Source organism: Drosophila subobscura, chromosome E (assembly GCF_008121235.1).
Source record: "Drosophila subobscura isolate 14011-0131.10 chromosome E, UCBerk_Dsub_1.0, whole genome shotgun sequence".
NCBI lineage: Eukaryota > Metazoa > Arthropoda > Insecta > Diptera > Drosophilidae > Drosophila > Drosophila subobscura.
Window position 1 is genome coordinate 9,465,078 of NC_048531.1, and position 21,646 is coordinate 9,486,723.

Genomic DNA, 21,646 nt, shown 5'->3' on the forward strand with positions numbered 1-21,646 from the left:
GTGTGTGGCAGGATATTGTCTTATTTTGGGGCCGAAAAGCCACTTGGACTGGGACTGGGACCACCTGATTGCATTTCCAATGTCAATTAGTTTTCCAATTAATTTTGAGTGCACAACCAAGCGAAAACACATTGTGTCCTTTGTACCTTGGTCCTGCCTAAGCTGGAGCCGGTTGAGACATAAATGTACTTGGACACTGAGAGCACATCCAATGGGCTGGGGCTGGCACATAATGTCAGGTATCATTTATCAACTATCCCTTTGTGTCGGGCTGCCAGGGCGAAACATTAATCTAAGCGGCTTGTAAGTAGCCGCCCCAGTGCGGAGGGGGCTCCAAACTACACGAACAACCCTCGAACAGCCATTGAAAATGGCTCTGTCACAATATATTTTGTGTTAAGTAAGATTGCTGCCTGTCCTACTGCTCCTTTTCCATCTCTCACCTCTTTTAGGCCACACAAAAATGTTTCTATTTCGGGTTGAGGACTCCAGTTCGGGCTTCAGTTTCGTTTTCGTTTTCGTTGTTCGGTGTTTAGTTTCAAGGACGCGCCGTCAATTCCCACTAAGGCCTCGCGGCAGACTGTTCTCATTTTTCACACATTACACATTACACATACGCCGCTTGTGCGCCGCAACATCCTGTCGTGTGTAGCCTAAGCGTTCGATTTGCTTGAACAAACGTGACAATGTTAACGCTAAGTTGCTTGACTTTTAAGCCAACAAAGGCGCACACAGAGAGCTCGCTAGAGCATAGATTTCAAGGACTAATTACAGGCTGCACTTATTCCCAGTGGATAAAGTCGAATTTTCTAACGACTGCCATGTGGGATTTTCATGCCCAACTTTGGCAGCGTACACTCCTTTGACTCTCATGGCAGCCGTGTACAAATATTGAATATCCTCTGCCAACTGTCGCTGCCTCTCTCGCGCTCTCCACGTGGCTGTGACATGAATACTAATTAGAAGTGAGTCCCTCCCACAGCGTGCAGCTTAAACTGGATTTGCCGCCAAAATGCTGCATAATAAAGTTAATCAGCCCGCCGACTGGAGGAAGGCCCTGTGTCGCGCTTTTTTTACCTTTTGGGTGGGCGAAATTTGAATTCGAATTTGAATGCAAATTCTGCGTCGTTTTGGCAGCTGAAAATTAAGCACTTTAACGATGGAAATCAGCTTACAGTATTTGGCACTCAACGGAATTTCCTCTATCAAAAATTGTGTGGCATGCACAGACATGTGTGCAGCTTCAGACCAGTCATCGTTGCATGTTCGTTGGGTTTGTTGGTGCATTGGATGTTTCCCCACAAACAAAAAAGTTTTGCGGCGCCTCATTGTCAAAAAGTGCAAACTCATTTGCCAGTTGCCAGGCAACTTTCAGTCCACAAACCCAGACCCTTGGGAGATTTATGGAATGGAAAAAAGTTACGACACTTGCAGCCAGGTAAACGACGTAATTTTTGCAACATTTTGGGGCGGATAACTGCTCGAATGATTAACTCAAAAGTGGCTAGAGGGAAAGAGAGAGCAGAGAGTCCTGCTATAGAAATCGCACAGCCCAATGGCTAGCCCTCGACTCATGCATCTTAATGGGTTAGCCACAGGAATTCTATTTGGATGAAGGCTGTTCTGCAATTCAAATCAACTGCCAGCAGCTGCCCAGAGGCCAGAGGGCAGCAGTGAGCGGACCTGCTGTTTGATTTATGCGCTCTGCACTTTTTGACAAAGTGTTTGCCATTCGACGAAGCCTGCAGTCCGGCACTCCTGCAGCCTGAATGAAAGTCAAAGTCAGTGAGCTGAAAGATAGACAGATAGAGAGATAAAGTGACAGCTACTTCCGCCCAGCAGCTGCTGCTGAGCTCTCCACAGAAGCCGCTCGTGCGTGGATACGAAATGGCACTGGGGCATGGCCATATCCATGTCCCCTTAGGCCCTCGGGTTTTCCCCCTGCCTGCACTGAATTATGTTGTGTGCACAACAAATGTTAAGAGTGCACCTGCCCCACAACTGCAGCAACTCTCCTGCAACTGCGAGGACTGTAAGCAAGGAACTGCCCTGGAAATACGAGCACATTGTAATATTATTAGGAGACAGGCAAACTACAGGACTCTGTGTGCCATGTGTGAACTTTTCTAGCTTTTGACAACTGAGTTTGTTGGCTCTAACAAAGGAAATCCACCGGGGGGGAAAAGCCAAAGGAAAGATGAAACTTGTTGGTCACTCTGTGGGCGCCATGGGCGTAGTGGAAACTCTTGCAAAAAAAGGAATATGTTTATGTGTTGTGTGACACTCTGGCACACTCCCAGTCCCCAACAGTAATTCTTTTCTCATAAAACGAAACTTTAATGAGACTTTAATGCCACGCGTCGCTTCGCTGATGATTAATGAAACTGACTAGTTAAATTTGCACAGCAAAAAAGACAATAAATAACTTGAATAAGTGGCAGTAATTAAGACCTATTTCCCAGCAGACTTTTGGGGCAAAAACTCATCTCGGACGCGCATGAAAAATGCATTGAAAATGAAAGCAGCGCAAACAAAATCCCCATGCAGACATTTCACGGTGCTAACCTGAGAGAAGGGAAAACAAAGTCCATGCAAAGTCCCCAGTTTTTTCCACCAGGGTGTTTCTTTGTTCAGTAATATGACCCATTTTCCCACTCACTCTCCCTTTTGGCTCTCTCCCTCTCTTTTCCTATGTTTATTTGCTCTTCTTTGCAGTGCAAACTTTAAAGTTGCACAAAATTTGTGTAGCATTTGCTCGTTGTTGATGTTGCTGGCTGTTTACCAGCAGCTTTGCTCTCATTACAAGAGCAAACGGAAGAAAAGGGTAAAGTATTCCCCAACTTCATTAGTTTCCACACAACTGATTCGCTTTGATCGGGATGAGAAATGAATGCAAAAGATTGACTCATCGCTGGAGTGGCTCTCAATCTTAATCTGTATCGGAGTCCCAATCGAAGTCCCAACCCGGCACAGATTACCGACTTAGCCAAGCATTTAGTTTGGCTGGCAACGATGACAAACGGAATTCCAATCGAAATTCGAGTGCGTTGAAAATGTTTGATGTGCAAATCCTCAGAGATTTCAACGCAGCAGCAGCTCTCAGCTCTCAGCTCTCAATCTCTCTCCCTCTGTCGCTTTGGTTTCCCCAAGTGCTTCCCCTTCTTTTCTTCATTTACAAATTGTGTGCGAAAATTGGTGGCACGCATCTCGTCTGACTTTGCTACAAATGGACTTGCCTCGAATGTGTGGCATGTCCTGACTGACTGACTGACTGACTGTCTGCCCTTAACGATGAGCATTTAGTTCCGCATCAGCGGCAGCTTTCAGACAGCTGTAAAATATTTGTGGCAATCACCGAAGCCGCCACAATAGAGTGTGGCTTTTCCTTTCCCTCTGCTTGGGGAGGGGTTTCGAGAGATAGACGTAGGAAAAATTGTCTGCAATTTCCGGTTGGATATTAAAAATGCGGCAAGCAAAATTGAAATATTCCTCGGCTCACCTAGGACGGGTCACCCTCTCTCCCCTCTCCACTCACCTCTCTGCCGCTTAAGCCATAAATCCTGGCCTAAGCCAGAGACTCATGTGGCCGGGACTCCTTTCCCTTAATGGCCGAGCAAAATGTATTTAGCTAAAATTATCCCCGTACAAAGTGTGTTCTTTGTCAACGCAAAAGCTGCTTTCGAAATTTATGCACAGAAATAGCAGGAACAGAAAAAAGACTCGAAATTGAGTTTTAATAACAAGAAGAGAAGCGAAGACGGAAAGCAAATCAAATGAAATATTTGATGAGACATTAATACGCAGCAAATTCATTTGTAATTAGAAGCGGCTACCCGCTCCCCAGGCGTTTCTATTTTATTTACAAACCAAACAAAAGAACCAGCAGCAGCAGGGTCTGTGTCAGTCTGTTGCCTGGATTTGAATTTATATTAAATTTTGTGCTGCGGTTTCTTCATTTAAAATTCAAATCAATGACAAAATCTGCACAGCCAATCGATATTTTGGTGGGAAAGGAAAGCCGCTCCTTCGCAGCTGCTGCCACTCAAGGGATGCGCAACATTTGTGGCACTGCAGCAACTACTAATATGGGAGGCAAACAGCTTATGCAACCGATAAACAATCCGCATAATGACTGTGATTGTAGTTGAACCACTTAAGTGGAGAGGCATGGGGCAATGGCACGAACAAGCAGCAATTAAATGAATTGCCCACACAGGACAGGAGAGAGATCTGTCTGGTGGGAAGCCAATCAGGAGAGTCTCCAACAAACTTAGACGTGTCCATTGTGCTTCATCTGCTGCACAATTGTGGCAGTCTCTCCCTTTTGCAGAGTGCAACTACTGTCCGAAGATATTTCATTGGAATAACAAATTAGACAGACAGTTGAAATGTGCAGCAGGGGCGGGAACTCATGTCCGGCATTCAAGCAACTCGTAAAATATTTATGACCGCAGCACGAACCTTTGATATGCAAAAAAGGGAGTGAAAGACAGTCGGGAATTTAATTTGTTTAATGCCGCCGGGGGCTGCAAGTGCTGCAAATGAAATGTGTGACACAATTTATTCATATTCATATTCATCGACCTGCGACCCACGACCGCTCCCTAATTTGCATGTGCAAGCCAATGGGTCGACAGCTTTGACGCTTCGTTTCAATCTGTGTCAAGTGTGGCAGTGTCCTGCCCGGCATGGCTGTGGTGTGTGCCGCATTTTAAACTATTAAATGCACATAAATTTCCATTTTGCGTGTCCTAAACTGTGCTCATTGTGCGCTTCACACTTTTATCTTCAGTGCAAGGCAAATAAAGTGAGTCTCAGCTGCAGCTAAGCTCTCTCTCCCTCACTGTAGTTCCATTTCTAATCACAATAGATTAGTGTCAGAGTCCATGTGTTGATTGCCTAAACAGGCAGCCACTCGAGCAAACAAAGTCATAAGCAATTGCCATTCAGTTCCGTTTCATGCCTCCGCGCATGGCGACAGCTCTCATGGCAATTATCTTCGTGGAAAGCGAGTGGTGTGCCCCCACCTGTCCTCCTGCTTTGCACATTTCCCAAATGAACCTGCCCCAAAAACCACTCCCGCACAAACACACAGGGAAAGAGAGAGAGATTGGCAGAGCACCGGCAGAGGTGTTAGTTTAAGCGTCCTGCGTGTTTGACAGCCATTCGGCATACTGTATGTGTGTGACACCGTGGGGGGGAAAACCATTTCCATGGCCTTGCCAGCGCAAAACCCGCCTGTGAGTGTCACGTTTCGCCAGTCAAAACATCCGCTGTGTGTGGCATACGCAAAATACTCGTACAAGGCCAAGCCAACACAAAGGCGACACAAACATAGCCGAACCAATGCCCAATACCCCTGACTATCTGTCGTATCCGTCGATTGTAGTGCCCCTCCTGGCATGCCAATGACTTCATTTGTATAGATTCTGCACACACCTCTCCTAAATCCATTCGAAATCTGTTTATGCCACACAGGGACATTCGACAATCGAATGCGGGCTCCTCGCTCGTTTTATCTATGCGAATGGCCATTATTTCTATTGTTCTGTTGCCAATAAAATTCAATTGCCGTCTGCCGTATGTCTAATTATAGTTCAGCCACAGGCAAACGAAACAGAATCCAATCGGACTTATCGGCTAATCGGTGTTTAAGGTTTGTGCTGCACTTGCTGGCGCTGCATGGAAAACTCAATTATGGTCCACCTTTTGGGGCAAAAACTACGCCCAATGGCAACACACACCACACACACGTTGTTCCTGGCGCTCTGCTCTGCTCCATGTGGCTCTTGTAGCTGCGTCTGACGTTGTCCCTGGCAGCCACTTGGTGGCCATAATGTGCGACCACAACAGCTACACAGCAACAGCATTCTCCATCTTTTCAGCGCCTGTTCTGTGGCTTCTGCCATCCGTGACTGCCGTTGACTTGGCTACCAAACCATTCTGTGGTTTCCACCTGGAAGCTTGAAGCGACTCACCGCCAGAGCTGATAATGATGATGATGGCTGAACATTTGCCAAATCAATTTGGGATATGCTTTGGGGTTGTTCTTCCTTTCACCCACTCTCTCTGTGTGGCATTTTTAAAGCCTCTTCAGGGATACACGTTGAATGCCACAAAAGCTATAGGAATTCCGTTGCCTACCTTCGGGCGTCTGCTGCTGCCCCAACTGAATGCTGTTCTGCTGTTTGTCTTTGTCCACTTGTTTGGTTAATTTCATGACACCCCCAGTACACTCATTACAGTCACAGCTGCCACCTCCGGCCGTTCCCCCGTTCGATTATTTGCATGCCACACAATAGCGGTGAACAAATATTTGAGCTACACACAAAAAAGTAGAGTCCGAGACGCGCTATTGATTTCAGTTTTAAAAAAACACACACACGCTCGGGAAAATGCCATGTAAGCCAGGGAAATGGCATTGAAAATGGATCTAATAAATTGATAACAAATGTCATTGTCCAGCCTAATAAATGTGGAGCTATTAGTCCGAGGCTCCAGGCAGTTAAGCAGTTCTGCGGCGACGGCGGGGACAACGATGTGAACATGAAATATTATTGGCCACAGAGCGCAGAGCACAGCCAGAGGCGCAGAGGTACAAATAGTTTGATTTAATGCGCTGCGATTGCTGCAGCAGCAAAAACGAGCAGAGAGCCAAGAGCCAAGAGCCAAGAGCTAAGAGCGCTCGAGGAAGCCCAAGGACCATGCATGACCCGAAGGGCTGTCATCCGTATGCTGATAACAAGGACTCGCTGCGATCAATTATGGTTTGGTTTCCATGTGCCGCTGCTGCTGCTGCTGCTGCTGGCGTGTAAACAACTCCGGTACGTGCCCTTAATTAGTTTCAATCAAATAACCAAGGAAATATTATAAATCAGTTGAACATAAGCGTACATACATACGTACATGTATGTGGATAGATATAAATAAATTACCGCGCTGTCAAGCGGATATCTTTCCTTTGCCATCTCTCTCGCTCTGCGTTGCCATTGACTTGTGCTGCCCCTTTGGGTCGATGCTTTAAGGACAGTCTTTTCCATGTTAATGACGCAAGCATGTGTACCGTTTTACAGCTGCAGTAAATGTGCCATTAAGGCGACATTTTACGCACTGCAAAGGTTTGCAACTTACGCACGAGCGACTCCGTTTGATGATGCGACAATGAAATTCAGCAAAAAATCATTTGGCCATAAAATCGCACATATTAAACGGCGGCAGTTAAGAGCTCTTTTAGAGCTAGACTAAATCCCTCGTCATCCCATTGCGACAATGTTTGCAGAGGGAGATAATCGGGTGGCTGATTAGGCCATATATTAATTATATTTACTGCATTTATTGCTGTATTTCAGTGGAGAACTAGGTTGGCCTGCGTATCGTATTTAGTACTATGAATATGAATAATTCAATTGTGTTTTTTACAACTCTCCAGACGCGCGCTATTTTGTATGTGTCGGTGTAGGGTGTAAGGTTTAGGGTGTATGAGTGTCTAGTGTGTAGTCTCGATTATGATCTCGTGCGTGTCCAGATCGGGCACAGCGAACTTCATGGGCAAATAGTCATCGGGATGCATGTGGGTCATTTGATTGACCTCCAGCGTGGCCCGCTCGTTATCCTCATGGCACTTGCTCTCGTGCTTCTCGTAGTCGGAGAACGTATCGAAAATAGCTCGACAAACCATGCACTCAAAGAAACTCCTGGAAGAGAGGGCAACCATTAGTACTTGGTAGTGGAACAGTGGAAGGATTTTCTTACGGTTTCTGCTCCGCTTCGAGCCGTTCCCGCGCCAGTGCTGCCGCCGCTTGAATCGAGGCGGGCACATCCACGTCCACGCCCTCCTTGATGTGCGACTGCAGGTGCCGCTTGAAGTTTGAGAGCTGGGTGAAGCCCTTTTCACAGTAATTGCACTGGTAGGGCTTGGCGTTGAGGTGTCCGAGCTTGTGCTTCTTGAGGTTCACGAGCTGGGAGAAGTAGCGGCCACACCGCTGACAGCGGAACGGCTTCTCGCCGGTGTGTGTCATTTTGTGGCGCTTCATGTTGCTCTGCTGCGTGAAGGACTTGTTGCAGAAGTTGCACGTGAACGGCCGCTCGCCACTGTGGACCGCAAAGTGGCGCTGCAGGTTCACCGCCTGGGCAAACGCCTTCGAGCATATGTTGCACACAAACGGCCGCACATCGTTGTGCACTTTCATGTGGCGATCGAGGTTGCCCGAGTTGCAAAAACTCTTTGCACACAGCTTGCATTCATAGGTAGTTTTGTTGTGATTATGTACCTCCTGGCGGTGAAGGGTCTGGTCGCGTTTGCTCTTAAACGTCTGCAACAAGGAGGTTCGCTCGTAAGTTTCATCAAATACACGAAATCGTGGAGATACTTACGCGGTCGCAACGCTTGCAGCTGAACTGATTGACCACTGTCTCGTCGAATTCAACCTCGAGGCCCGCCATTTTAAGCCTTGCTACAACATTGGTGCGATGCAGTTATGTGTACTGAAAAAGTTGAGCATGCTGTAACTGTTGTTTGTGCATGGGAACATGGCGAAAACTTACTTGGAAACTATTCTGAAATTGTCTAATTTTTCGCGTCTGGAAAAAGTCATATGGTGGCCTAGAGTGTGACCAAAGAGCAGCAAAAAAATACCGAAAAAATACTACGCTGCTAAATATTTTTCTGAATCACAATTGAACATATCCAATGGTTAACTAAAGCATATAAAAGTACTGTAGTTTGTTTTAATTTGTTGAATTATAATTGGTTTTTGTCATTGCCGCTTCCAAAAATACATTGTGGTAGGGTAGCCGTGACTGTGTGTTTTAAAAATACTTGTGATTAGTCACTGGCTAACAGTTTGGTAGACGCGTTAGTGTATTGTTTTCGCGATGCTGAGATAAATAGAAATACAAGTAATTTACAAATAAAACCATTCGTCTTCAACCATGGCCACCTACTCCAACCAGCATTGGCTGCTCTCCCACATACGCAACTCCTTCATCTCCACCGACGACACCGGGATGTGCGAGACGGTGATGCTGAGCGATGACATGCCAAAGCATTATTTGAGAAAATTCAACTCATCGGCTGGGGTGGAATCCCATAGGCGGAGGCCGTTGAAGCCACCGCTGGTCAGCACTCAAACGGAAAGGAATATACGCCATCCAGACGCGCCAATGCAGGAAGTGGACTTTGTGTGTTACCCCGGTCTGGACCTGAGCGACGATGAGGTAATATCCCAAAATCCCAGCAGGCTGCAGGGCGAATAACTGAATTTAATTGATGATTTCCCATTTGTAGGAGGACATGTCCACGCACTCGTTCGACATTCAGATGTACCCTGAGGTGGGCGCCCACCGCTTTCGATCCAACACTGCCCAAAAGCTCGAGAAATTGGACATTGCCAAGCGGCGGGCGGCGCGCATCAAGAGCATCAACTACAACGAGGAAGTGCAGCCGCCCGACGACAAGGATTTCTTCAAGCGCAAGGAAATACCAAATATCAAGCCCAACATCAGCCCAAAGGAGAAGAAATCCAACGAGGACGAGCTGTCCGACGAGGGGGTGCAGAGCATGCTGACGGAACAGCTGGCGAAGAGCCCCAAGCAGACGCAGAACAAGTTCGTCGAGTTCGCTCGCTTCGATGGCACCTCCCAGGTGGGCATGCAGACGAAGCGCATCAATGTCTATCTGAACATGCTGCCAGAGCCAGACCGCAACTATCCGCTGAAGGTCTGCGTGCTCTCCACGGCCAAGATCCAGGAGGTGATTGGCTTCGTCTGCTATAAGACCTCCCAGCAGTATCCAGATGTGCCTCTGAAGTCGTTGCAGCACTATGGCCTCTACATGACGGAGGACAACGACGACATGGAAGACTTCCCGCCCCTAGACAATCGCGAGCCCTGCTCCAAGTTTGGATTCTCGCACCTGACCCTCGCAGAGCGGCGTCCCTTGGCGCCTGTCACCAGGGTGGACTACCCCGGACAGTTGGGCACCAAATCGATGACCTCCGAGGATGAAAAGGCCAACTTGGCCGAGGCAGCGGTGAGGGCTCTGAAGAACATTACGTTAAACGGAGGAGCAGCCGATCCAGGGGGAGGAGCAACCGGCGGCGGTGGCGGCGGCGATGAGAGTCCGCACGACAATGTCAAGGAGTACGAGAAGCGCCTGCTGAATCACAACGATATGCTGGAGGCGCCCATGCATCGCTCCTTCCGCCTGAACATCATCGACAAGCGTTTCTTCAAGTCTGACGTCACGCTGGGCATCTCCGGGGAGCGGATCGAGATCGATCAGTACAAGAACGCCAAGTTCTGGCCCCAGAAGAAGCCCGTCTCCACGCCCATCGATGCCGTGGCCCACTGCGAGATTGTGGAGCGGCGTCAGCTGAAGGCTCTGCTTCGCATCTGGCTAAAGTCCAATTCCTCGTCCTCCTCCCTGCCTTCCGGCTGCACCTCGGCGCCCATCAATGCCAGCGTGACGACGCTGAATACGGGCACCGGCAGCAGCAGTGCCGGCATCGCGCACTCCCCCAGCAGTCCGGGCAACTCGTTCGGCTTCTTTAGCACGACCAGCAATATTCGATTTAAGCACTATGACTTCGACACGGACACGCACACGGCCGAGCAGATACACGGCAAGCTCAACTGCATCCTGGAGATGCGTTCCAGCGAGCTGAGGCGAGAGTTCCTGCAGCAGCGCGAGCGCAAGCTGGAGCGGCAGCAGGTGAAGAAGCAGCTCAAGTTGTAGTATTTATTCCTCTGGCGGCGACTCCTGTGCGAAAAGCTGCCGCTCGTGTGCCTAGCAAGCGGGCCTCTGCACTCGCCGGGGGCCACCGCCTACAACTTTGACTAAGCCTTTGACTAAATCCTATGCCGCCGCCTGCTGTTCCGATAAGTTCGTATTACTGTAGTTGCTAACTAAAGATTGTGTTACACATGTTTAAAATAGATTTTAAGTATTTATTGAACTCACCCAACTACAAAAGCCTCCCCTGGAAATCCTAAAAATAAAAAAAACACGCATCAAAGATCATCCCACGCGTGGCTACTGTGGAGTTAAGTCGATCTCCGACCGATCAGCTTCCGCCTCGTGTGCAGCGCGATTTCCATGCGATTCGCTTCCGATTTGCCAGCTCTTTCTCCCTCTCGCTCTGCGCTCTGGCAATCAAAGTGCAATTAATCTGGCAGCCGGCACAGTCGGGGACGGGCCTAACGGTAGTCTGTCTGTCTCTATGTCTCTCTGTCTGTCTGTATTACTGCATTATTGTTCGTTTTCTAAAGTTTATTTTTAGTTTTGCAATGTCAGCGCGCTCGCTGGGTGTACGTTGTGTGGGTTGGGCCTGTTAACAGATGTTTAGCGTTTCGCTGTTGCTGTTTAAATTGATCAAGTGCCGTTAGTCGATTGTTTTACAGATATACATATGCATTTAGCGTCTGTTTATCAATTGTTTTTCCATTGTAAGGCCAAGGTTGTTGCCAGCACAAAGTCACGCCAAAAAGTCGCAACTGGCGCGCGACAATTGAGGTCATGTGGATGATGATGATGCTGATCGCTGCTCCGTGCTGGCGTGACCATATCGAGGCACTCAATTTATGGTTAATGATTCACGGGAGCTGCTACTTGCTATTCCCAGAGGAAGTCGCAAAGGTTTCGGCATCGCTCGTACGCCCCAAAAAAGCAAAATTAAATGAAATATTCGCTGAATGACTAACAATCGGTCAAGATCTTAAATTCTAGATATGTAATAGAAGGAAAACAACGCCTATTCCCAGGCCACATACAATGTGTGTGTTGTGTTGTGTCTTGTCCAGGCTTCAATTGATTTATGTGCAGCCTTGGCTCAAACTCAGGCCCATTCTTTGCAAAGACAAATTTGAATATCTCGTGCAATTTGTCAAATATCTGTGGCATTTCCACACCACACCCCGCTCATAGAGAACACTTTTTTTTGGTATTGGCAAGTGCGTCGGTCGAGTGCGACAAATTGCCTTCAGACTGCAGTTTTTTCTTGCCACTCCGTGTGGGCTGGCAGAACATTTCACTCCCCATGGAGGCAGCATAATCGCAAGCTCATTTGCCTAATGGCATGCACACACAGAGCCCAGACTTGTTCCGTTTTGCCGTGTGTGTGTGTGTGTGCGTGTGTGTGTGGTTACAAGGATGCAACTGCAACTGCAACTGCAACTGCAGCTAATTGAAAGTCAATAAGTGCACTCTGTTCGAGTTGGGGCGGCCAGCAACCTTGACATTGAAACCGAATGACAAACACAAGCAAACGTTGGCGAAAAGTTCAATCGATATGAAAGTTGCCAGGCTCAGGCGGGGCACGCACTCGCGAAAAAAGTGAGCGGAGCTCGCGTTTGTCAATTTATCAATTGCATAAAATAATAGGCCTAGGCGCATAATTTAATGTCGCGTTGTTTTGTTTTGCCATACGCTGAAGGCCGACCGACGCTGACCGTATTCATATTCATATTGATATATGTTCGGTGTACATACATATGTATATGCAGATTAATCACGATGCAACAACTAGAAGAAATCACTGGACAAACAGACACTGAGTCACGCAACCGGCGAGCACAGACACACAAAACCCATAGCCAGGGCACTGGCTTGAGCTTTGATTATCGTACTCCAAGATAGTACTTCAACCCCCCACCCGTTTGTACTTCCAATTATAAATATGTTTTAGACCAACCTTAACGCCACGATCAGATTTATTCGCTGTTGTTGTTTGCTCAACTGTTTTCAGTGTCGAATGCGAACAGCGAACGTCTGGAAGGAAAGTCTCTGCTTCCGTTTTCATTCTTCAAATGCTGCGAGAATTTTAATGGCTTAATGTTCGTGGGATCACAATCTGTGCAATAATTGAGCTATCTATGGGGGAGATTTATGGCACATTCTGTAACGGTAACTCGCATGCATAGAATACTTGGAATTATTATTCAGAGCTCCCTTTGGGGCGGTTTTGCCAACAGATTTGTAGGGGCAATAAATGTTTTGGGGGCTTAGCATTAGCCGCGTGCCGTCGTACATTATGATCATGTCGGTTATTTCATTACGGCCATAACATTTTGCACATACCTGAGAGACCAACCCACACGGAGACAGGCGTTGCCCATGCCTGGCCCTGCCCTGCCCCAATGCGTTGCACGCACCGTTGCAGACTCCAGCTGACTGGAGGCATTCACAAAACGTTTGCGGCAACCAAAATGCAATTTTAATTGCACAACAATTTCAGACTCGGAGTCGAATTTGGGCAGCCCAGAGCTTGGCTCTGGCCTGAGACATTTGTAACCCAATTCTGTCGCTCGAGAAGGGGAAAAATTACACTTCGCACTCTGGGCTTTCGGTGAACGATGGCTGGAGCTTAGTTCAAAGCGTGCGGTGCGGTGAGCTTGAATGGAATGAAGACTATATAAAATATGTGACGCCAACTAAGGTGGAGGTCATCAACTGAACAACGCCTGAGCAACCTGTTACATCTCAGAATCGGCAGCCTGTCTTCCTGCCTGCCCCAAAAACTCGAAAGCCGCATCATCAGCCGCTGCCAAGGTTGCCCCTCCCCCCCGTTGCACTGTCTGTGCAGGCTTCCTTAATGAAGTGCCGAAACCTGGGCTCGTTGCAGGCACTTGACTTCACTTTACTCTCAGCTGAAACTGGTTTCGCACCACGCACAATCTCGAGTTGATGCCACCGGGTCAGTCCCTATATATGTACATGCCTACAGGTGGTGCTGGTGATTGCAACTTGCAGACAAAACGTGCAGGATCGTGCAGCCGAAGGTTGCAGCGCCCTTGCCCTGAACCTGTTTGCTCGAACGACACCCAACCAAAAAAAAAAGGTTCTGACTTATGCAATTCCTTCTCGTGACCCACTTTTGGCAGGCACAAGACGCTTCAGCCGGGAGTATCTAGGGGATCATAATTCATCAATTTGGCATGTAATTTATGCCACAATCCACAGCCGCTTCAACATTGAACTTGTGCTGGGGTGAGCGGTGAGAGATGAGGCTGCCTGATTGTCAATTGTTCGAGTGTCATGGAATCTAATGAGCTGGCGACTTGATGCATGCAACGTCAATCAATTCAACTGATGAAAACAGGCAGTTGAGAGCTGCAAATAATTTAAATAAAATATATTAAAATTAGTCAAGAGTCAGCGCTGCCTCTTCGCAGCCCCCACAAACGATCTCCAAACACTTCAAATATCAGTGGAAACCTTTTGCGTAGGCACAGCAAACGCGTGCAAAATGTCAACCGAAGGACAAACTGTGGCCAACAACAAACTTTTGCTAATGTGCGACGATCACAAGCAGATCGGCCATACCGAAACCGTAACTATAGCTGTAGATCGATGGCCCTGAGCAACAACTTCGTCTCGGGCTTCGAGGCGAGAGAAAAAGTGCAAAAAGTAAGTAAAGTAAACGCTAAATAAAGGCAAATAAATGCGTGAACAAAGCAAACAAGCAACAATGCTGCAAAAAGGCTTAAAAATTGGCTTTTAAAGGCAATTTGGTGGCTGCACCCCCGCCGCCGCCACCACCACCGGCACCTACACCCACCGTTGACCTACCTCAATGAGTTTCTCCACTTCCTGGATTAAGGCAAACAATCAAAATCTCGATTAATCTATCTCGGATGGACACGCCTCTCCTCTCTGCGCGTGGAGGCAGAAAGAAACATAATTTTATTTTTATTTCCATTTTTTTACTAAATAAATCATTTGCCATTTCTGTTGTGCTACCAGCAGCAGCGGCAGCGGCAGCAAACAAACAATAAGAAATCAAAGTGATTATTGTGAGCTTTGTGTGCCAGTGTGCCTGCGTCTCTTACCGCAAGGTTGCAAGTTTGGGTTTTGGCTTTTTGTTGTTGCTTTTTGTTTTGTTTTTTGGCAACATAATTTACTTGTTGGCAAATCAAATTGTTGGGGGGGAGACCACTGTGGCCACTGCCACTGCCACTCCAAGCGAAATGAAATGCTTGTCGTCAATTGGCAAATTAATGAACATTCGATGGCCATTTGACCTTACGCTAAGTGTACGCCTCGTGGCCAGCAGCAGCCGCAGCAGCAGCACTCTGAATGGTTCACCTTATAATTGGATTGAAAACGTCTGTTGCGCCTCCCTGCATTCTTGTTGAATGTTATCAGTTCATATTTCGTTGCTGGGCAAACAGCAGATACTCGTGCCTGCCTGCCCGGCAGGGCTGATGCAATCAAAAGACGACAGTGCCACAGAAAGTTTCATAAAAGTGGGGTGTCTGCGGTCTGCTAAAAGGATTATTTGCGATGATATAATGGGTGAAACAGCAAAAGCAAAAGCAAAAGCAAAAGCCGAGAGCACGCAGTCTTGCACTTGAACTTGCACTTGACATGTAAATTGTCGAGCACTGAGCACACGTACTCGCAGTCGTTGAATAAATGAGATGAGAATCTATGTTTGTATTAGGGGAGGACACCCCTAATAGATTGAGTGGTTCGAGGCGGAACTGGGACCGCCCCTGCCATTAATTGATTGCCTCTCCGCCGCTGGACACTGCCACCTCGAGTGTCTAACCCTCGAGCGTGCCATTTCCTTCCTGCTTCCCCCATAGATACGGCTGGACTGCACCGGACCCAACCGTACGCTTGCATGTGGCATAGTAATTGTGCAATTGTGAGTGTGCCTGCAACGAGGTCACCGCGATGTCGCGACAGCAGCAACAAAGTCGCACAACATCTACATCTATGTACAGCAGAATCTCGCAATTTAGAAACACTTTGCTGAACAGAAAATTATTAAAAATTAATAAAAAACTTCAGGCATGCGCAGTTTTCTTTTTACTTGAAGAAGTAATAAAATTGTAATAAACAAAAAATCTTCCAGCTCTTACAAATTTCCCACAGTCGCAGGTTAAAATTCCATTCTAATAATTCCAATTTTAATATCTAAACGTTCTAGTTTGTCCGATTCTGCTGTACTCAGTAATGGCTAAAACGAAAATCACTTTCCCAATTTTTCGCAAAATGCGAACGATCAATGCAAATCGGAAGTGCCTCGAATTGCGTTGCCATTAGTGTGTGTTTGTGTGTGTCACGTGAGTGTGCCGCAGTCTGCGTGTGTGTGTGAGAACACTTTATAAGAAGTCAAATTCATAAAAATTCAAACAACAACAACAAAAGCTGACAAATGCATTGAGCAAATGCGATTGTCGCGCCGCTTGTTGTTGCTTTTGCTGCTTGTCGGTGTTTGTTGTTGCTTTCGTGGCTGCTGTTGTTGCTGTTGTTGTTGGCAACGCAACAAGTTTCGTGTGTGTTGCCAATAAGTTGCCGCTGTCGACGCCTGCGCCTCTGCTGACTTCTCTCTCGCTCGCCCATGCAGTCAGCCGCTGACACTGCTTGCTTTTGATACGCTTGCAGCGGGTACATCAATGTTGAGCATCTCTATTTTATGTTTATTAATTGCTGATTTAATTAACGAGTCGAAATGGGGCATTTATCGAGAAACATTTCAGCTCGATTGGAGTCCGCTTTGTAGTAGTTGTGGTTCCTATCGGAATCTGACAGTTGCCATAGAAACGAACTGACGACAAATATGTTAGGGCATCAAAAGCTTCGGCGCAAACGTGTTGTTGTTGCTGTTGTTATCGTGCGTACTTGGACTCTCAATAACGCTACGCTCGCTGCCGCTGCCGCTGTCGCTGTCACCGTCGCGCCGTCTCCCTCTCATGTGGTTGTTGCCGCTGCCGCTGCCGCTGTAAACCCCGACACACGAAAAGAGCCTGAACACAAATCGAGACGAAAGCAGAGGGTATTTAACCGACCTCAAATCAATTTGCAATTTCAGTCGATCTCCGCGTTGCAGCGTTGCATGAACTCAATCAAACTCTCTCGTGCGAAACAGAAAGTTGTACCACACACAAATTATAAACTTTTTTTGGTGAATGCCTTTACGGAAATAATTAGTGAGCAAAACGGGCAGCAACAACAACTGTAACAAACAAACAACAACAACAAAAAACACCCTAAATAAAACGGAACGGGAACAAAATTCCCCAAAACGCATTCGAAATTGTAAATTGAACTTTTATTGAACAACAACATTGCCAAATGGTGTCAAGCGCGGCCTAGAAAAAGAAATAAAATGAAATGAAATAAAACACCCCGAGCACACGAATTCCGAGCACGTTGCAGACAACATTACGCAAACAGCAACTAAAACAGCAACAACAACAACAGCGACAACATTTGAACAGCTGACTTTCGTTCAATGAACGGTTAAAAGAGCCAAAAGTTACACAAATGCAGACAAAGCTCCCCCTTACGCTTACCATTCCCATTCCAATTTGACTTTTCAATGTAAGTGCATCTCAGCGGAGAGAGGAGAGCTTTGACAACTGAACTTGAAAGTGAAAGTGAAAGAGAGAAAGAGATAGCTAAGCAGCTGCGGTGATAGACAGAGCGCGAGCAAAAGAAAAAGACTTGAGCTGTGCTTAGAGAATAAGAGTGTAAGAGAGAGAGTGAGAGAGCGGCAGCAGGAGTTTGCCAACGGAATAAGAGAGCGAAAGCAGAAGCAGAATCAGCCGATTAAGAGGGAGAGAGAGATTAACAGTTGCAGCAGCTTTTGCTGGAGTGCCAACGACATCTCAGAGCATCAGCCAAGGTCAGCCGATCCATCCACCCAGACAGCAGCAGCAGCAGCAGCAGCATGAGCAATCCCCAGGAGACGGAGCACGTGTACGCGGTGAAGGCGCCCCATGCGGGCGAGCAGGGTCACACTTTCGTTGTGAGTCCCGTGCTGACGCCACTGCCAGCCGCACCAATTCCATTGCCAGCTGCACCCATTCTGACAGCTGTGCCCGTGATGAAGCCCCGGGTTGCGCCGGCATCCGAGGAGCGTCAGATGGAAGACGAAGATGAGCAACCTTGCTGCAGCTCCAGCTCGCAGGCGGTCGTGCCGCTCTCCTCATCGCTGCCCTCGAAGCTGCTGCGTTTCCACGCCAAGCGCTCGGCGCAGGCACTGCTCCACCAGATGGAATCGCTGGACTCGCAGCTGGGCAGCAGCGGCGGAAGCCTATCGGAGGACACCTCGCCCAGTGCGCCGCCAATGTCGCCGGCAAGCGGCGACCAGCTGCTGGTGGATGTGGGCATGGGCTCCTCCATTGGCGACTCCGAGGAATCGGAGGAGGACGATGAGCTGAAGCCCCTGGCCGTGGACAATCACATTATGCACGAGGTGGACCTCTCCGAGCGCCAAACCACGCCGCCGGCCGTGCTCAGCGAGGCAAATCTGGAGAAGTTCCGCAAGCACCAGATGGACAACATTTACCTCCATCCGAACTTCACGATGGACACGTCGCCGCCGCCAGCTGTGGCGCCCGCGAACTCGCCCGTGCCCGAGCCACGCCGCGAGCATCGTTCGTTCCTTGCCCTGAAGAAGGAGAAGGAGGCGGAGGAGAGGGTCATCGTGGACCCAGTGGAGGCGAGCGGCCAGTTGCCCAACGAGATTGACAACATGGATCCCTCGCTCATTCCCAGCGAGGAGCTGGCCACCGAGATCACCGACGCCGTGGAGTTTTACTTCTCCAACGAGAGCATCCTCAAGGACGCCTTCCTGCTGAAGCACGTGAGGCGCAACAAGGAGGGCTACGTCAGCCTCAAGCTGGTGTCCAGCTTCAAGCGCGTGCGCCAGCTGACCCGCGAGTGGAAGACCGTGGGCGATGCAGTGCGTCGCAAGTCGCGCAAGATCGAGCTGAACGACCAGGGCACGAAGGTGCGACGCATCGACCCGCTGCCCAGCTTCGACGAGACGATGCCCTCGCGCACCATCGTGGCCTGCGACCTGCCCATGGACAAGCTGACCATCGAAAAGGTTTCCGACTTGTTCTCCAGGTGCGGCGAGATCGCCCTGATCCGCATCCTCAAGCCGGGCATGGCCATACCCGTGGATGTGCGCCAGTTCATGAACAAGTACCCGGAGCTGCAGCAGAAGGAGTGCGCCCTGGTGGAGTATCTGGAGTCCTCCTCCGCACGCGACGCTCGCCACCTGAGCGGCCCCTTCCAGGTCTACGAGATGGTCGCCCCCAAGAAGAAGACGGGCAAGAAGGCGGCCGTCATCCAGGTCGCCGCACCCGTCGCCCGCATGGTGGAGAACTATCGCTACTACAACGACGCCAGCTACGAGAGATCGCGCGGCGGCAGCTTCTCCGGCCACGAGACCATGCCGGATCTGCGCTTCAAGCTGAAGCGCAACAACTCGGACTTCCAGCAGAGCTTCTACCAGGCGTCAGTGCCCCACTTCCACGGTGGACATGGCAATGGCAATCCCTACCAGCACTACCAGCCCAGGGGCAGCATCGGCAACCAGGAGGGCGGCGCTCCGGCTGGTTTTTTCTCCTATGCACCCAGACGGTACAGCAACACGTCGACCATCTCAGCCAACACGGCGGCCGGCTTGGGCGATGGCTTGCCCTCGCCCTCTGCTGTCGTCGGTCCGCCCAGTGCGCCCGGTAATCCGGTGTCCAGCATGAGCAGCCTGCAGCGGCGTCTGTCCAACTGCTCGGATCAGAACTACAGCGCGGAGGCGAATGCCCCCATGTCGCGCAGGACCAGCAACTGCTCGGAGACGGGTGCTCCGCAGCGGCGGGACTCCAACTGCTCGGACAGCTGTCCCTGCTCGAGGCGCGTCTCGGACTTTGGGCAGTCGGACACGGCCTACCGCAAGACCTCCGTCTGCTCGAACGGCAGCTGCCAGGGCAACGGCAACGCCAATGGCAGCGGCAGCGGCAGCGGCAGCGGGGAGCGCCGCTTCTCCAACGGATCCATGCAGTTCGAGCGAACCTTCTCGAATGCCAGCGAGAGCAACGGCGGCTTCTATCGTCGCCCCTCCAACGACTTCAACCTGGAGCGCGAGCCAATATCCACGGATCAGATGGTGGGTGGCGGCGGTGGCGGCTACCAGGTGTGGCCACGCCGCTACTCCAACAACTTCCAGCAGCTGAGCAACAAGCTGGCGGCCTACGACAATGCCCAGTACATTGCCGGACGTCGCATATCCACGGACTCGGGCTACGATCGTCGCTACTCCTTCGGATCGGAGGGATTCGAGGGATCGCCACGCTCCCGCACCGGCAGCTTCCTGAGCAACTACAAGCACGGCGGCGGCGATGGCTACGACGGACAGCCGCGATCTCGCACTGGCAGCTTCCTGGACGGATCCCCACGCTCCAGGTCCGGTTCCTTTGCCCAACGTGCCGCAGAGAGTCTCGTGCGCACGCCCATAGGACCCGATGGCAGCAAGGGTTTCGGTCAGCGTGCCAGGAAATTCGGCCAGGATGTGTCGCCCGTTAACTAGAGCAGAGATCTGGGGAGTTGCGGATGGATTGTTGACTAGTTTTAGTGGGAACTTTTGTGAAATTAATGGCTGTTCACTGTGATGCTGTCCACCCTGTAATATGTACGTATGTCCCACACACACCCACACTTGGAAATGGTTAACTCTTGCTCAAGATCAAATCTATAATCCATATATAAATCATTCTTGTACGCAACACTGCCAGCACTTAAAGATCGTAGCAACGATTCGTTAGATTAGGGCTCTAAACGGGCATTATTCAGTTGATAGATGTATCGCATATCGATCGTTATGTTTTCGCAAACTATTTTATAACCTGTTGACTACTTATATAGGAAGATATGTATGTACCCCCTCCATGGGTTGACATGCCAACTTTTACCAGTGTTTTTTTATATCGTTCATAAAAAAAGCAACTTAATTAGAAGTAGAAATAGAAGTAGGATATTGAAGTACCATACCAAGTGGCTGCCATAAATACAGTTCTTAAAATGTGGACATAACACGGATGCAATTGGCGAAAGGTGCGCAAAATTAACATTGATTAGAGTCTCAGGTCCATAGATGAAACAATCAGTGAGCAAGAGGCCAGCCCACACCACACCCCACTGTAACTTTCAATTTGAATAATTTTCCCTTTAGTTAGCATAAATCCACATAAATATATCTACTCGTATTTAGACTTAAACTTGGTTGTCCTCCGGAATGTTTTGGTGAACGGAGGAAGCAGCAAAACGGATTATTACAGGAGAGAATAAAAATATTTTTCATTTTTAGCTTTTAATTTTGCAATTGCAATAAATTATACTCGTATTATGTGTGTGTTAACTTAACCATAAATAAAAATAATATTTGAACAAACAACATTTACGTTTTGCTTTCGGGCAGCCAGTGGTTAATGGGTACTACGAGTGTGTATTATTGAGTCCATTGTTACAATAATGAACTTGAAATGGAGCTTAGCCAGCAATTTGCTGTCTTTTTGCCAAATCATTTGCACCGTACCGAATCTTGCGCAATCGAAGGCAGCGCCGAGCAGCCCCCAAACTGAAAGCGAATCCGAAATTCGCGCCACTCGAGAACCGAAGGTAACTAGGCCAACCAGTCTACCTTGCCTGTGAAAGCAACAATTTGAATTATATTGAATAATATTCGCCAACTCTGATCTGCTTATTGTTTTTTTTTTCTGCACCGAAAAGTTTGTCTTCACAAAGTGACATGAGCGAGGGAGCGAGGGAGCGAGCGTGACGCATGCGCCCCCAACTTGGATACGAACTCGCCCGCGGTTCATAATTGTTCATAAAGCGGCCGTTAGCATTGCT

The 21,646-nt window shown here is 48.8% G+C and overlaps 3 protein-coding genes across 4 annotated transcripts; 2 read left to right on the plus strand and 1 right to left on the minus strand.

Moving 5' to 3' along the window:
* Positions 1-7,317: 7,317 nt before the first annotated feature.
* Positions 7,318-8,684, minus strand: LOC117891583 (zinc finger protein 239). Its single transcript, XM_034797111.1, has 4 exons — positions 8,545-8,684; positions 8,374-8,484; positions 7,753-8,312; positions 7,318-7,694 (listed from the first exon to the last, which is right to left on the minus strand). Exons 2-4 carry the CDS (start codon positions 8,440-8,442, stop codon positions 7,487-7,489), a joined length of 837 nt encoding a protein of 278 aa, XP_034653002.1. The 5' UTR covers positions 8,443-8,484; positions 8,545-8,684; the 3' UTR covers positions 7,318-7,486.
* Positions 8,685-8,839: 155 nt separating this feature from the next.
* On the plus strand, positions 8,840-11,020 carry LOC117891569 (stress-activated map kinase-interacting protein 1). Its single transcript, XM_034797092.1, has 2 exons — positions 8,840-9,216; positions 9,287-11,020. Exons 1-2 carry the CDS (start codon positions 8,932-8,934, stop codon positions 10,733-10,735), a joined length of 1,734 nt encoding a protein of 577 aa, XP_034652983.1. The 5' UTR covers positions 8,840-8,931; the 3' UTR covers positions 10,736-11,020.
* A 5,786-nt stretch (positions 11,021-16,806) lies between these two features.
* On the plus strand, positions 16,807-20,913 carry LOC117891566. Of its 2 annotated transcripts, XM_034797089.1 has the most exons (2): positions 16,807-19,729; positions 19,763-20,913. In XM_034797089.1, the coding sequence occupies exons 1-2, from the start codon at positions 17,679-17,681 to the stop codon at positions 20,322-20,324; spliced, it is 2,613 nt and encodes an 870-aa protein (XP_034652980.1). In that variant the 5' UTR covers positions 16,807-17,678; the 3' UTR covers positions 20,325-20,913. The 2 variants fall into 2 exon arrangements, with proteins under 2 accessions (XP_034652980.1, XP_034652979.1); XM_034797088.1 differs by having other exon boundaries at positions 16,807-20,913.
* Positions 20,914-21,646: the final 733 nt, after the last annotated feature.